Raw genomic sequence first — 15,254 nt, 5'->3', positions numbered from 1 at the left:
ACTTTCGCTTCCATATAGCATGATGGGCTCTATTATTGTTCTGTATACCTGGTTCTTTATCTTTTTATCAAGCTCTCTTTTTCCAAATATACAGTCTCTACTACTTATTGCATAGTAGGCAACAGCTCCCTTTCTCACTCTGTTCAGCACCTCCCTATCAATCCTTCCATCCTCCGAAATCACTGTACCCAGGTATTCATATTTCTCCACCTGTTCCATCTCCTCTCCATTCACCATTATATGCATATTATCTCTCATTCTTTTTGACACTGCCATCACCTTGCTTTTCTTGACATTTAAGACCATATGCCTTGATTTCAATTCCTCTGCCCATTCAGTTGTTGACTGTTGCAATTTCTCTTTTGAATCACAAATCAAGACAATGTCGTCGGCGAACAGAAGAGCTCTTGCACCGATCGGCCTCATATTCCAGTAACCCACCAGCGTGTTCTGTGTTCTTCTTTTACATATTTCAAAAAAATAGTACCAGAGGTAATTTGCGATGAACGCCCTTTTTACTTTACCGTCAGGACGTCAAAAATTCAGATTACTATACTTTTTACTTTCCTTGCCCTATAACCATAGGTAAGAAAAGTATTGCTTTCCGAAAAAAATTAAGGTATCCCAATTTCTATACGTTTCAAGGTCCCCTGAGTTCAAAAAAGTGGTTTTTGGGTATTGGTCTGTATGTGTGTATGTATGAGTATCTGTGTACACGATATCTCATCTCCCAATTAAAGGAATGACTTGAAATTTGAAACTTAAGATCCTTACCTTAAGATCTATAAGATATGAGGATCCGACACGAACAATTTCGATCAAATGCAATTCAAGATGGCGGCTAAAATGTCGAAAATGTTGTCAAAAACAGGGTTTTTCGCGGTTTTCTCGAAAACGGCTCCAACGATTTTGATCAAATCTATACCTAAAATAGTCATTGATAAGCTCTATCAACTGCCACAAGTCATATATCTGTAGAAATTTCAGGAGCTCCGCCTCATCTATGCAAAGTTTTATTTTAGATTCCCAATTATCAGGCTTCAGATACAATTTAAACAAAAAAATTCAAGTGGAAAAGATTGAGCATGAAAATCTCTACAATTAATGTTTAGTAACATTTTCACCTAAAATTGAAAATAATCTCGAAATTCGAGAAAATGTGATTATTCAATTGCAAACAGTTGGCAACTGTTGTTTCTATTATATCATTCACTATGAAGAGATAGCACACATCGTGTGTCTCAAGCGTTATTGTCCTGTCACCAGCTGGCTCAGATCTTGGAATAGAGTAGACTCTTATACGCGTAAACACTAGGGTCAGGTGATCAATTTTCATAACGACAAGGAAGGTAGTGTGAGTGCGTCACACCAGATTTTTTCTTCAATTACTGTACTGATTTTTCTTCATATTCATTATTCCGGTGGCTGGGGGAGGGGGCGGGCCCCCTGGACACCCCCTTATATACGCCCCTGGTATCTTGATTTCTAGAAGTATCAATAGAAGAATAATATGGTACAGGTTATTTAAGTGAAATGAGAGTGAATCAAGGTTTGTAATTTGGAAAAAATTAATTTCATTATAAATGTATGAAATTTACAAATATGACAACCTTATGATTAGGCATCTATAACAATATAACAAGTTATGAAATAATAATACAACATATCGGCTCAAAACGGACCAAAGAACAACAATTTAAAGCTACCATTTTCATACTTATTGTAAAAATAATACTGTAGGATCAAATTATAATAAATCTGTAAAATTGTCTCAAAAGTGAGTATATAAAAATATATAGCATTTCAAAATTCCATCATGTGATAACAGCTGACATAGAGAACAGGATATGTATAACCAGGACTTGTATACCTTATTATATAGGAGGTCCTGGTATAACCATGCATTATACAATAATTCTTTATTGATTAATACAATAAGTACATCATCAAAATGTTATTTTATAATGATATTACTTCTCTAAAAGGTAGTGTTTTGATAGCATACTTTTAAACGTCTGCTACTCAACTCAAACCCTGATTGGAATATGGAACAACAAATTGAATTGAATTTATTGCCAAAAATTACAAATACATATTTGTACAATATTAATTACAAGAGTATAAAATACAAATATATATTAAAACTATATACCTTAGTACATATGAGGTTGGTATAACCATGCATTATACAATAATTCTTTATTGATTAATACAATAAGTTCATCATCAAAATGCTATTTTATAATGATATTACTTTTCTAAAAGGTAGTGTTTTGATAGCATACTTTTTAACGTCTGCTACTCAACTCAAACCCTGATTGGAATATGGAACAACAAATTGAATTGAATTTATTGCCAAAAATTACATTACATATTTGTACAATATTAATTACAAGAGTATACAATACAAATATATTATTAAAATAGGTATAAAATACAAATAGACGTTGATTTCATCTTGAATATAACAATATTATTTGGCACTGCGAACATAAGAAACCTTGTGTGTTGGCAGTGAGTTGTAGTTCATTTATTCTGCTTCAAGTACTTCATATACAATTCAAATTTTATAATGTTGAAGAAAGTATTACACTAATTATTTACAGAAATCAAAAAGCTTGGAAAAAAACTCAAGAATACCACATATTATATGATAAAGTGATATCCAATTAATTATTGTGACGTCTTGAGGCTATCAAAATCACAAATATAGAATAAAAACACTCATAAACTTTCATATTTTTGCTGAGTGATGCCCACATGATCTCTAAGGGCCGGTTTCCGATCACGGGATTTAGTCAAGTTCTGGACTTTAAACAGCTAGAGTCAGAAAATTGGCTTTCCGAAACGGGGCGTAGTCGCAATCCACGATTAAATTGAATTTCGAAAAAATAGAAAGTTGAACACAAAATAGAAAGAGAAAATAGTGTAGAGTTTCAGCTATTTTGAATGATTTAGGAATGTTTAATTTCGTCAATGGAAAACGTTTCAAATTTATTATAGAAATTACAAAATTAAGATTATTATAAAAACTGCGACTACGCCCCGTTTCGGAAAGCCAATTTCCTGTGACTACAGCTGTTTAAAGTCTAGAACTTAGCTAAATCCCAAGCTCGGGAACCGTCTGTAAGCTGTCTGACAAGAGTAAAATAAACGTTAAGTGTGGCACATGCCGCAATGAGGCACTACCTCCGTTTACGGAGGTAGTGAATGAGGTGGATGATAATAATAGATGGATGAACCCACAGTATTTAGATAATAACGGTAGGGGTCATGAAATGTGTGCGCAGTGGCCAGCCAGCTAGATTGTGTCACCGCCACCAACCGAGGTTTTCAACACCTATTGCCAATTTATAAAACTTAATCGTTAAAACAGATGATTGGATATAAAATGACGTCAGCTCCACCAGAAATTTAGCACAAACATGCGCGTGACACCTAGAGTCTTCTTCTATATACCGTGGATGAACCTACAGTTTTAGATGGGTTCCGAACTACAGGGAAGCGATTTTACTACTCATGAATCATATTCAGAGAAGTTGGCTCAAGCGGTCACCCTCTCAAGGGGAGTAGGCCTACTTACATTATTTACTAGAGAAATTTTGACAATACAGCTGCCTTTTTCAATCTTGAAGACTGAAGTGAAGGCTGAAGTCTATATAAATAATTTTGTACTATTGTCTTTTCTTCTTTAGGGCTACTTTCGAATACAAATCAGAATATAAATTTTAGTACACTTTTTAAATTATTTCTTTACTACATGATTCAGCTAAAAATTCCATTTCCAAGTCAAAAAACGAGATTAAAATTTTTATTTATAATTGTACAATTCTATAAAATGTAGTAGACACATTACTCCAGTCTTCAACATTGAGAAAAGCAGCTCAACTGTCGAAGGGCAGATCAAATATCTCTAGTAAAAATGAGAGCTGATGGATGTTTTTATTTACTCTATATTCGTGTTTTGCTTTCCATATATATTATCATAATTATTGTTGCAATCTAATGTGAATATTTCTTTTATGTTTGGTTTTGTAAAGCATCTAAATTTAAAAATCTTCTTTGTGAAAATAAATAATTAAGGACTAAAAATTTTGTGAAGTGAACAACAAGACTTGACCTATTCTGGACTATTGTGTAAACTTATCTAAATTTGGGAGAGGAACAGCACAAGGTTACCTTTTTTCTCTCCCCATCGTTTTAATGATGTACTTATTGTATGAATCAATAAATTGATAATAGAATAATGAAACTTTCAAGTGACTATTATGTGCTATACATAATTATACATTAAAGCATGTAAAAATGATATTATTTCATGAAAACGGAATGGAAGTACAGTTAAACTGCGTTTACACCTAAGTTATTAAAAAAATGTTAATAACTTAATCCTTATAGATTCTATTAGTTTGAACGGAACTTGACAAACACATATGTTCATCAAGTGTATGATAAGTTATGTTCAATCTAATAGAATCTATAAGGATTAAGTTATTAACATAAATTTTTAATCAAAGCTATATCTTCCAAACCCAGACTGTACCCAACTAACGATCTCTTTACCGATTTCAAGGTTTTAACCGTCAGACAGCTGTATTCAAAAAGCCTTATCCTTTACATAATAAAAAATAAACACAAATTTCATCCCCGTGTGACTCAATATAATTTAAGAACAACTAGTATAACCTACAACTTTGACCGTACTGCTCTCGATGTATGCTGTAGACAATTTGTATTTGTAGCAAATAAATTGGTCAGTTTTCTTCCTGGTGAGGTACTAGATATTGCAAATACTTACAATTTAAGCAAGATTAGAGATAAAAACATATTAGATTACAAGCTTGATGAGAAACTATTCCAGTAACGTTACTTAATATAAATGTCCGTATTGTCTCCATTTCATTTTACGTCGATATATTTATATTTCGACCATTCAAAACTCGAGTGACCCATATCCTAAAATACTTAATCAGATTACGCTGTGATCTGTCTGATGTATTGAATAAAAATATCTAATTTATTAGATGCAATATTAAAAAAAAAGAAAAACATCAAAATTTCTTGATTAACCTGTCTCTCTCTTAGTATTTTTCTTCTTTTCCTCTCAATTAATATTTTTAACCGCTAATTCTGAGTTGTTGGTTTTTCCCAATTTCAATTTTAACTACTACCGTATTGAATTCTATATTTAGGACTCATATCTGCGCACAGGTTCAACGCCTATGCAGGTATTAATATTAAGAGTGTTCTGTACTTTTTGCATAGATTAACATTTATTATTATGTATTTTTTTTATATATATACACTGTTTATAAATCTCTTTAGTGTTTCTCTATGCTGTAAAGTGTTGTATTATTATGTTTTGTTTTTGTTTATTTTTGGGAAATAAATTTCATTTTTGGGAACATTTTTCAATAACTTTGGTGTAAACGCAGCTTTACCTTATCTAAATTTGGGAGAGGAATAGCACAAGGTTACCTTATTTTTCTTTCCCTATCATTTTAATGGTGTACTTATTGTATGAATCGATACATACATTTAAAAAAAAATACTTTCAAGAGTCTATTATGTGCTACATAATTATACATTAAGTCATTAAAGCATGTACTGTACAGTTAAAAACACACAGCCTTTTACATCACAAACCCCAATAACAATCAAAAGGTTCCACTGTTTAATAATGTTGGAAAATTATATAAAATCTACTCTGGTACTGATTCAGATGTGTATTGTTGAGACAAGCCTGTTATTTGTTGAATGGGAATTGATATTGTCAAAATTTCTCCATAATTGAAAAAAACACTGTTTATTTTAGTCACATGCACATTTATATGGATGTCATATCTACACTTAACTAAATGTGAATGTGACTAATAAACTGTATTTTTAAGATTGGTACATTTCTATAAGTAAAGTCACGGTTTCACTACAGTAACTATATAACTATGGTTACTGTATATATATAGTTACTGTAGGTCTCACAAGTTGATCCCTATACCAATTTCTATTCTATTACGTTTCTATTTATATTATGTTTGTAATGTTCTCCATTCGATCTTGTCGAATTGTTTTAGAATCTTAATACAAATTTGATTTGATGTGTACCAAAACTGACAGTTTTAAATGAATCTCACCATAAATAATTTATTTCTATTCTCGACCAAGGAGTTTTGCAACAATGCACTTACATCCATTCTTTCTTTCTTTCTTACTTTTATTTGATTTCCAACCGTTACTGATGAAACGGTTACAGATTCCAACGGTTCCTGATTTCTAATCGGTTACTGATTATTGATATACTTCATTATATCAATACTTCAATTATTATATTGATGTACTTAAATTATATCAGATATACTTCACTGAATATGATATTGATACTTCAATATCAAGCATCAACAACTGGTGACGTTTTTTTGGCAATCGTTAACAGATTATGGTGATGACTTTTGACGATGAGAATGATGTAGACGGTGGTAACTGAAACAAAACAAAGTATAACTTTTGAAATATTATTCAAAAGGTGAGCATCTTTTTTATAAAAATATAGAATATAATGTGATAAAAGTAGATGATAAAGTTATCCTTATCTTATCCGGTCTCTTGGGTTTTTCTTTTTGCCCCTCCGAAACTGCCCTGATGGGGCAGATCCCGTGGGTTTGAAGGCAAGGCAACTTCTGGAGTTGCCTTGAGGTCCATTTTAGTCGCCTCCTAAGACAAGCAGGGATACTGTGGGTGAGTTCTGGTTTTCAACAGATTCTTGAGTACGATGATCGTCTCAAAGCTCACCCAAACCACAGGGGGCTGCCTAAGATTATAAAAAATTACCATTAAAATATTCACGAATAGAGTTGAACGATTTCTGTTGATGAATCAAATTCATGAAATAGAAGAGTTCTATGACATAGTTGACAATATGCTTGATGACTAGCAACTATCCTTATGAGTGTACTAGCCATATGATTATGTCTTATGTGTGTCTTTTAATTATATTATTATGGAAATAAGTATATTTTAATGTTTATAATGAATCTTGCTTGTAATTATGATTCAATCTATCATTGACATTTGTAATGCAAATGATGTTCTCAATTAGCTGCTGCAATGAAATATTTTGACTTTTGACTGAAGGTAAAAATGTGATGACACAGAATGTGATGTGAGGATGTACAATAATAATATGTGTTTAATTAATATATATATTGTAAAATATATGGTAGAAAATGAGTAAACTAAATCGTTCGTTCGTGCGTGTCAGGTGATAGGTGATTAAATGCCTAAATTAAAATAAAAATCCACTGTTTTAAGAGCTTTGTCATTAAATTCAAAGAGGTCTTGTCGAGTGCATGCTGGTGCAAGACACCAGGAGGTGGTCATCTGACTGGATATCGCCACAGTCGCAGTACGAGTCCTCAATCAGCCTCCAAGTTGTGCGATTTTCTTTTGTGCAGGCACACTCTGCTCTGAGGCGGTTCAGAGTTTTCCATTTACCATATGACAGCTCTGCTCCTGTTGGAAGTTGCTCCCAAGTCAGTGGCGTCTGTACTCTCATGCCATAATCTGATTCTTTCCTGTGGAGCCGAGGAGCCAAGCTCCTGTGTCTCTGTCAGAAAGCTGCGTCGGGACTTGAGCCGGTGATTTGCAGGGGTGCGGCCGAACATTGGGTGTCTGTTGTCGTTGACCTGTCGAGTACGCTCAGTCCTACCAGCTATTTCTCTTCGGATTGATGGAGGGGCTATCCCACTGAGTTGATACAGGTAGTGAGTTTTCGTTGGTTTCAGACAACCTGTCACAATTCTGCAGCTTTCATTAAGGGCTACATCTACCTTCTTAGCATGGGCTGATCGGCTCCACACAGGACAGGCATATTCCGCAGTGGAGAAACACAGGGCTAAGGCTGTTGTACGCAGAGTATGAGCATCAGCACCCCAGGCAGAGCCAGTCAGTTTGCGTAGAAGTGCATTTCTGGAGTTGACCTTCTTTTTTGTTTTTTCACAGTGTCCTTTGAATGTCAAGCTTCTGTCCAATTGCACACCAAGGTAAGTTGGGTTCGCTACATGTGTCAACTGCTGGCCAGACCAAAAGATTTTAAGCTCCCTATTGGCTTCTTTATTTTTGAGGTGGAAAGCACTGACTACAGTTTTTGTAGTGTTCACCTTCAGGAGGTTTGCTTTGTAGTAGGCATCTAACTCTGGGATAAAACGGTTAAGCTTGTCCTCAACTTCTCCAAATGTTTCTCCTCTGGCTGCTACTGCCAGGTCATCAGCATAAATGAAATGCTTTGTGCTGTCTCCAATTGGTTGGTCATTCACAAAAACATTGAATAGGGCAGGAGCTAAGACACTTCCTTGTGGTAGACCATTCTTTTGCTTATACCACTTGCTACAGTTGTTTCTTATGTGTACTTGGAAACGTCTATCTGTTAGCATCAAGCGGATTACCTTTATCAAGCCGTGATCATATGTCATATTATACAGTTTATGAAGGAGTTGTCTATGGTTGATTGTCTCGTATGCTGCTGACAAATCAACCAGAACCATGCCACTGACCTTCCTCTCCTGGAAACCATCCTCAATGTACTTAGTCAGGTTCAGTACTTGGCCTGTACATGATTTTCCTGAGCGGAACCCAGCTTGTTGAGGAATTATTTTGCTTTCTAGAAGAAAGGATATTCTGTTGAGAATAACTGTCTCAAAAAGTTTATACACATTGGACAGAAGTGAGATTGGGCGGTAAGATTTTGGGCACTCAGGGTCTTTTCCAGGTTTGCAAACTGCAATCATCTTTGATTTCTTCCAAATTGCAGGAATGCGCTCGTGGCCAATTATGTTGTTAAATAAGTCTCTGATCCACTTTTTTGCTATGGGACCAAGGTGGAGGAGATGTTCATTGAAAACTTCATCCAGGCCTGGTGACTTACGAGGCATCAGTGATCTTATTGCGGTATCAATTTCGTCTATCCTCAGTGGATCCTGAAAGGTGCTGGTTTCTCTATTTGGACATCTTATAATTTTCTTCTGTCTGATTCTACTTACGGGTTTACCATTCTCAATCAGGACCTGAGCCACCTGCTTTAGAGAAACATTGGTATGGAGGCTATTTGGTTGACTCTCACAATTCAGTTTCCGAATCACTTGCCAAGCTTTGTAGCTATTTCTCTTCATGTCTACTTCCTCAAGCACCTTGCACCAAGTTTGCCTTCTGCAGTCTGCAATACTTGAATTTAGCTCTACTCCTAGTTTGTGAGTGTTATCTGAAAAAGGGTTAGCATTGAAGGATTTCATGTAGTCATTGTACAGTTGCTGGAGTTCGTTGGAGAATCCTGGAATATATTGTTGTCTACAGCCCCGTCGTATGCTGCTATAAGATGTAGTTTTTAGCAGATTCAAAAACTCTCCGTAGTCTGCTGGATGTGGCTGAAGATTTACTACTCCAGTTTCCATCTGGGTTGTGAAGGAGTTCCAATTTGCTTTTTTAAAGTTGAATCTCCTTTTCAGAGGGATCTTTCTCACCCTGATTGATGGAACCAACTCCAGTATAAGAGGCCTGTGTTGGGTGTTGGGAATAGTATCCAGGATATGCTTGTCACATGAAACTCTAAATTTCTCTGTAATGAAAATATTGTCTGGGTTAGTACCTGACTTCCACCTTTTGCTATTGAAGAATGCGCTCTGCTTAGGGTCAAACAGAAGTGAGAAACCATTATTCATTGCCCATTGTTCCACTCTTTCTCCATCTGGGTTTGTCGTAGGGTAACCCCATTTCTCACTGTGACTATTGAAATCGCCCACTACAATTTTGCACTCCTTCTTGTTGAAGTTTGGGGTGCTGCAGAAATCAAAGTCAACTCCTGGAGGTTTATAAACTGATGTGACTGTGCAGTTAGATAATTCAACCGTAATTATTTCAATGTTATTATTATTCATTGTATAAGAGGACATTACTTTCAGGTTATCTCTGACGAAAATGCAGCTGCCGTATTGCCTGTGGGGGATCTCCGAAACCAGTTCCATCCCTTGTATTTTGGGTCTGCTTTGAGCATCAGTTCTATGTGTCTCTTGAATGCACAGCACATCACATCGACGTGTCTTGCAAATATTACCAAGTATTTCTTCCTTTATACTAGATAAGCCTTCAATATTAATTGAGATTGTCACGAGAGGAGGCCCTGAAAAGGGCCGTTTTGAGGCATTTCTATTTATATCACCTGTATTGGCTGCAATCTGTTCTCCAACTGCCAAGTTAAATATTTGGTGAAACTCTTTGAGAGCGCAAAGAGTATTATCCATTTTCGAAATCGTTTGTATCGTTGGCAGTTGGTCCAGGGGCACCACATGGAGGAACAGCCTTACCCCCAGTAAACTAAATTATAGAAAAAAAATATATAGGCTACTTAACATGGAACTCACCTAAAGATAATCCTGGTATATTTCCAAAAAACGGTGGAAATTCCAACATTAGACCAGGAACACCGAAAATGCTTAGAATAACCGAGATAACTTCCATAACAATCCAAGTGAGTAAATATTTCGGCCAATTCTGAAAAAATCAAGGAACATTGTGAAATAGAATAGTCTAGATATTTTTAGGGTCAAATGCAACCGATCCCAAATTCATATCTTCTGTGCTTACCGGTATTGAAATATTTGAAAAAAATGTGCACAATTCATGAAAAAAGTATATTCGTATGGCTTTTTCTTGGTGGGAAGTCCTTTATAGGAAGGTCCCATCTGGCTTAAACATATAGTTTAGCCGTCAATAGGCCTTACGACTGTTCATACTCTAGCCGGGACCGACAATCAACGTGCCCATCCGATAGCACGGGAGTGATTTGGCTAAAAATTCTATTAGTAACCGGGTTTAAACCCGGGACCTCTGGGCTGCTACGCAAAAACTATATCCACTAGATCACGGATCACTCCGTGGAATATGCTAGGAATTATTGTGATAAGCTATCTCGAGGTAAACATTGATTGAATAATTTTGTGATGATACCAATATGTTCTAAAATGGTTATGTAATTAGATAATATTATAATGATTATTAACCAATATCTTATTATTTTTGAAATTTTACTCACCGTGTAAGCTCCTATCAGTAGAATGACATCAAAGATGGTGGATAACGTAAGAGCTGCTCCAATAACCATTACTATGATAATTTGCTCTGAAAAAATGTATACAAAACTTCAAATTTTATAAAAAATAAGGATAGATAAACTTGAGTATAGAAACTTGGAATACAAACTTGAGTAAAATAACTTGGAACTTAGAACATGAATATAGAACTTGACAACAAAACATGAAATTTGGTGGAAGGACAGCTGAAGGAGAGTATAAACATAGAGGGAAATAGTATAAAACAGTGTTATTCTATCTTTTTCTTATGCTATAAACTAAATGAAAAAAAGTTAGTATAGTCCAGGCAATGAATGCTCAAAAAAAGGGTATAGGGGGAAAAGTTGGGAAGACAATTTTTGACCCCGCAGTTCTGTTTAGGGTAGTTAGGAGGTGAACATATCAAAAGTCCCCACCCCTACCCCATGTACTAAGGGGGTGGGGTGGTTTAAAGGTACCATTTTTTGGCTTCTCGCATAAAACTCAAAAACTATGTATCCTAAGGACTTGACAGTCATATAACAAATTAAAGCTTACATAATTTCCCACAATATTCATTCTAAATCTTTTTTTATATCTCCACTAGTTTTCGAGATATTCGCTCTTGAAGGTGTGACATTTTTGGAAAAAACACGTTTGCCACCATTTTTTTTCTATTTTTGCTCTTATAACTTTTTAAAAATCGACGGGAAAAATCCATGCTGATTATGAGCTTATAAGGCATTAAATTCGTCTCTTCAATTTGATGTATAATTTCACGCTTTTACGAATTTCCCTACACCTTTTGTAGCAGCTTTAGTGTTGAGTGTGAAATCTCAATTTTTGCAACAATAGACCAATTGACAAGGAATTTGGAGGGAATCTTTTAAACAAAATTTTTGACTTTGCTGCTTTGTTGAGACTAGTTAGGAGGAGAACATATCAAAAGTCACCATTCCTAACTCATGTGCTAAGGGGATGAGGGTGGTTTAAAAGTTGCATTTTGCAGCGTTTTGCTTCCACGCTCATATCTAGAGAACAATGCGTTCAACCGACTGGAATAACTATTCAAAAATGAAGCTTGATAAATTCTCTACACTTTTTGTTCAGTGGAATTTTGTGATATTCCCAACAGTTCCCGAGATATTCGCTCTTGAAGGTGTGTAGTTGTTGAAATAACAGGTTTTCATCCAATGTTTTGCTCTTTCAGGGCTTATAACTCTCCAACAATGCATCATAATAACTTATGCTTCTCGTAGGTTTGTCGAGCATTGAATTCTCTTTAAATTATGTATTATTTTACTATTCCAAGTTTTCCTCTCATTGTTATAGCAGCTTCAATGTAGGGGGTGAAACCCTATTTTCATAGCTGCAACAAGTGTTAACTCAGCGGTTCCACACCTTCCAAAGAGGGGATAAAGATGCGCACTTTTGCTATGTTCACCTACTAACTAGTCCAAATTAATCTGCGAAGTCGAAAATTGTGTCACTGACACCCCCTTCAAATGTCATGGTCAAAAGATCAATTATTGCACCCTTATATGTCTCCTTGAAACATTACAACATTCGTCATTCAAAAATTAGATTCAAAATAAATAGCAAGCTAAGAATAAAACAAGAGTGAAATAAAATAGAAATAAAATAAATTGAATAACAAAAAACCAGGACCTTCTATATACTACCGGACCTGAGCCTAGAAGAAAAATGACCGCCGTATGTGGTGGTGGTCTTATAATAGGAATTCCTACTGAGAAAAAAACACTAATCAGCTGTAAGAGAGCGTCTCAGTTTATCAAAATCTCAGTTCGTCCAGTACCCGTTTAAAATATCATTGCCAGCCACCACTTACGGCGGCAATTTTTTTTTGTAGACGCAGGTCCGGTATATAGGAAGTCCTGAAAAAAGCGTCTTAACATTAGAAATATGGATTTTTTATTTTAAAAATATCCTATCTTAAATTTATTTAAGAAATATTTCAGTGATCATAATCTATTACAGAGGTGATTTAATATTGAATGAAATAGCATTCTTTATTTTATTGTATCAAACAAAATGGAACTCAGCAATCTACTTCTCGCCTCCAAGTCCATTGAGGCTCCATTGAGGGGGCAAAGAGAGAGGTAATTATGAATGAGGGAATTGGTCCCACTCCTATAGTAAGGTCCACGTCATAATGGTAGTGGAGGAAAATAGGAGAACAGCGATGCCGATTCTCTGCCCTGCCATTGCCTTTTATAGAGGAAGAGGATAACCGATACCGGTATATCTGATGGAAAGATAGCAGAACAGCATTGCCGATTCTCTGCTTTGCCACTCCCTTTTATAAAGGATAACTGATACCGGTATATCTGATGTAATATCAACTATTCATTCTTGTTGAAAATAATCGATTAAACTCTATTCGTATAGGATATATATTATCATATTTTTTCAATTTTATGAATCAATAAATTTTCATAATTGAAATTTCGAATTGATTACTATATTTATAAATTGTCAAAATCGATCTGGCAACATTGCAGAGCAAGAAAGGATAGCACTATCTGCTTTGTCGAATGATATACAAGATAGCAACACCATTTCTAATCAAATACTGCCACCATTATAACGTGGACCTCACTATACATGCCGAATTTCATGTCCAGGGTCAGAAATATTTTCGCAGCCTCTATTTTATTGTTGTTTTTTTTGTCTTGACATGTTTATAACTCAAAGCCCGAATCCAACGATTCACATCTATCAATGTACGCTATAGTCAGAGATGCTTGTCAAATTAAGGTGCATTTTCGTTCGTGCGTAAATTTCCGCAGTCGATGACGGCAAGCATTGTTGACATTCATATTGTCCAAATTTCAAGTGTGCTAAAACAGCTGATCAAATAACTTTTCATTATTTGTCTCTATTATTAAAGAATTAACCATTTCTAATAATATCAACATATTGACATTTAAAAATATAAAAAGTATAAGCTCAACCTGCCCCATTAAAACATAATTGACATAATATTTTAGGTTACCGGTACGTAGACAAATTGAAATCTACCCACTCTGAGATTCTCTTCCTGTCGTGGTCGACGACGTCATTTACGCATAAACGAAAACCCAGCTTAAAAGTCAACTTACCTTGATGTTTAATTGCATCAGATGAACCAGCTTTGTATCTACTCATTATTTCCATCTCCAAATGATATCCATAAATCGTAAATGAGATACCAAAGAGGTGGTAAGACTATAAAAAATACAAATAAAGATTAGTTCAGACACAACTGTAGTATTCACATCATGAACTCAGTTCAAATGATAGGACCAAAGTACTTGGAATATATTTTGTATTGTAGGTGCATTGGATAGAACGGTATAAATGCAGTATATGCGGTATTATGTTTCCACCGCCTTTTAGATAGCTGTGATTCAAGCTACCCCGGTAATTCTGATCTAATATACAGGAGTGCCCAATCCCCCCCTTTGAATTGAACACACAAAAAATGTCTGTCAGCAGTAGGTAGTCATACTAAACACTGTTATGATTTTTCATTTTTCGAGTAACATCCCCAATCACAACCACCTTGGAATCACTTCTTTTTATGAGATACTAAGCCGTTCTCATAATTTTTTCTCTCATCTCTGCTTTGAATAGTAATTGATTAATAATGTGAATATCTTCAAAACGGTTTGAGATATCGATATTCATTTTTTCTTGAAATTCCCTATCGAAATCATGTATCGCATGACCACCTTCCTATTTAAAAAATGAATTTGCATTAAAAATGGTAGATCCAAGATGACGGACCGGATTTTTATAGTCATTGTAAAGTAGTTTTTTTCAATTTGAGTAGGATCCCCAATCACACCCACCGTCAATTTACTTTGGTGTAAGCCTATGTGATATTATCATAGATGAAGGATAAGTAAGGAGATAACCCATGGTATAGGGGGAATAGGTCTTAATTTTGCTGTTACCCGGAGCCGAAGCTCCATGTAGTTCCTGCCGTCCCAAGCTAGATGGCGCTGCCTGTCTTTCTTCAGCTTGCCGCTCAAAATTCAAAGTTCTCACACACACACTCTCCCATTCACAGCTTTCGTACGAACATCCACTTACGTCTCACAGACTTTGCTCAAGGCCACGTGCTCTACTCAGCTGCGTCTCCAGCAAAAAGTG

General features: G+C 35.3%; 1 protein-coding gene across 1 annotated transcript; it reads right to left on the bottom strand.

Moving 5' to 3' along the window:
- Positions 1–5,433: 5,433 nt before the first annotated feature.
- On the bottom strand, positions 5,434–14,324 carry LOC111043690 (the record flags this gene model as incomplete). Its single annotated transcript, XM_039438455.1, is given in 4 exon segments — positions 5,434–6,480; positions 10,410–10,539; positions 11,081–11,166; positions 14,219–14,324. Coding segments are annotated over 4 exon segments (414 nt in total), but the record flags the coding sequence as incomplete, so codon positions are not given.
- Positions 14,325–15,254: the final 930 nt, after the last annotated feature.

The sequence above is a fragment of the Nilaparvata lugens genome, chromosome 11 (genome assembly GCF_014356525.2).
Source record: "Nilaparvata lugens isolate BPH chromosome 11, ASM1435652v1, whole genome shotgun sequence".
In the NCBI taxonomy this organism is placed as follows: Eukaryota; Metazoa; Arthropoda; class Insecta; order Hemiptera; family Delphacidae; genus Nilaparvata; species Nilaparvata lugens.
The sequence above is the reverse complement of the archived record's forward strand: the minus strand, read 5'-3'. Positions and strand labels throughout refer to the sequence as shown.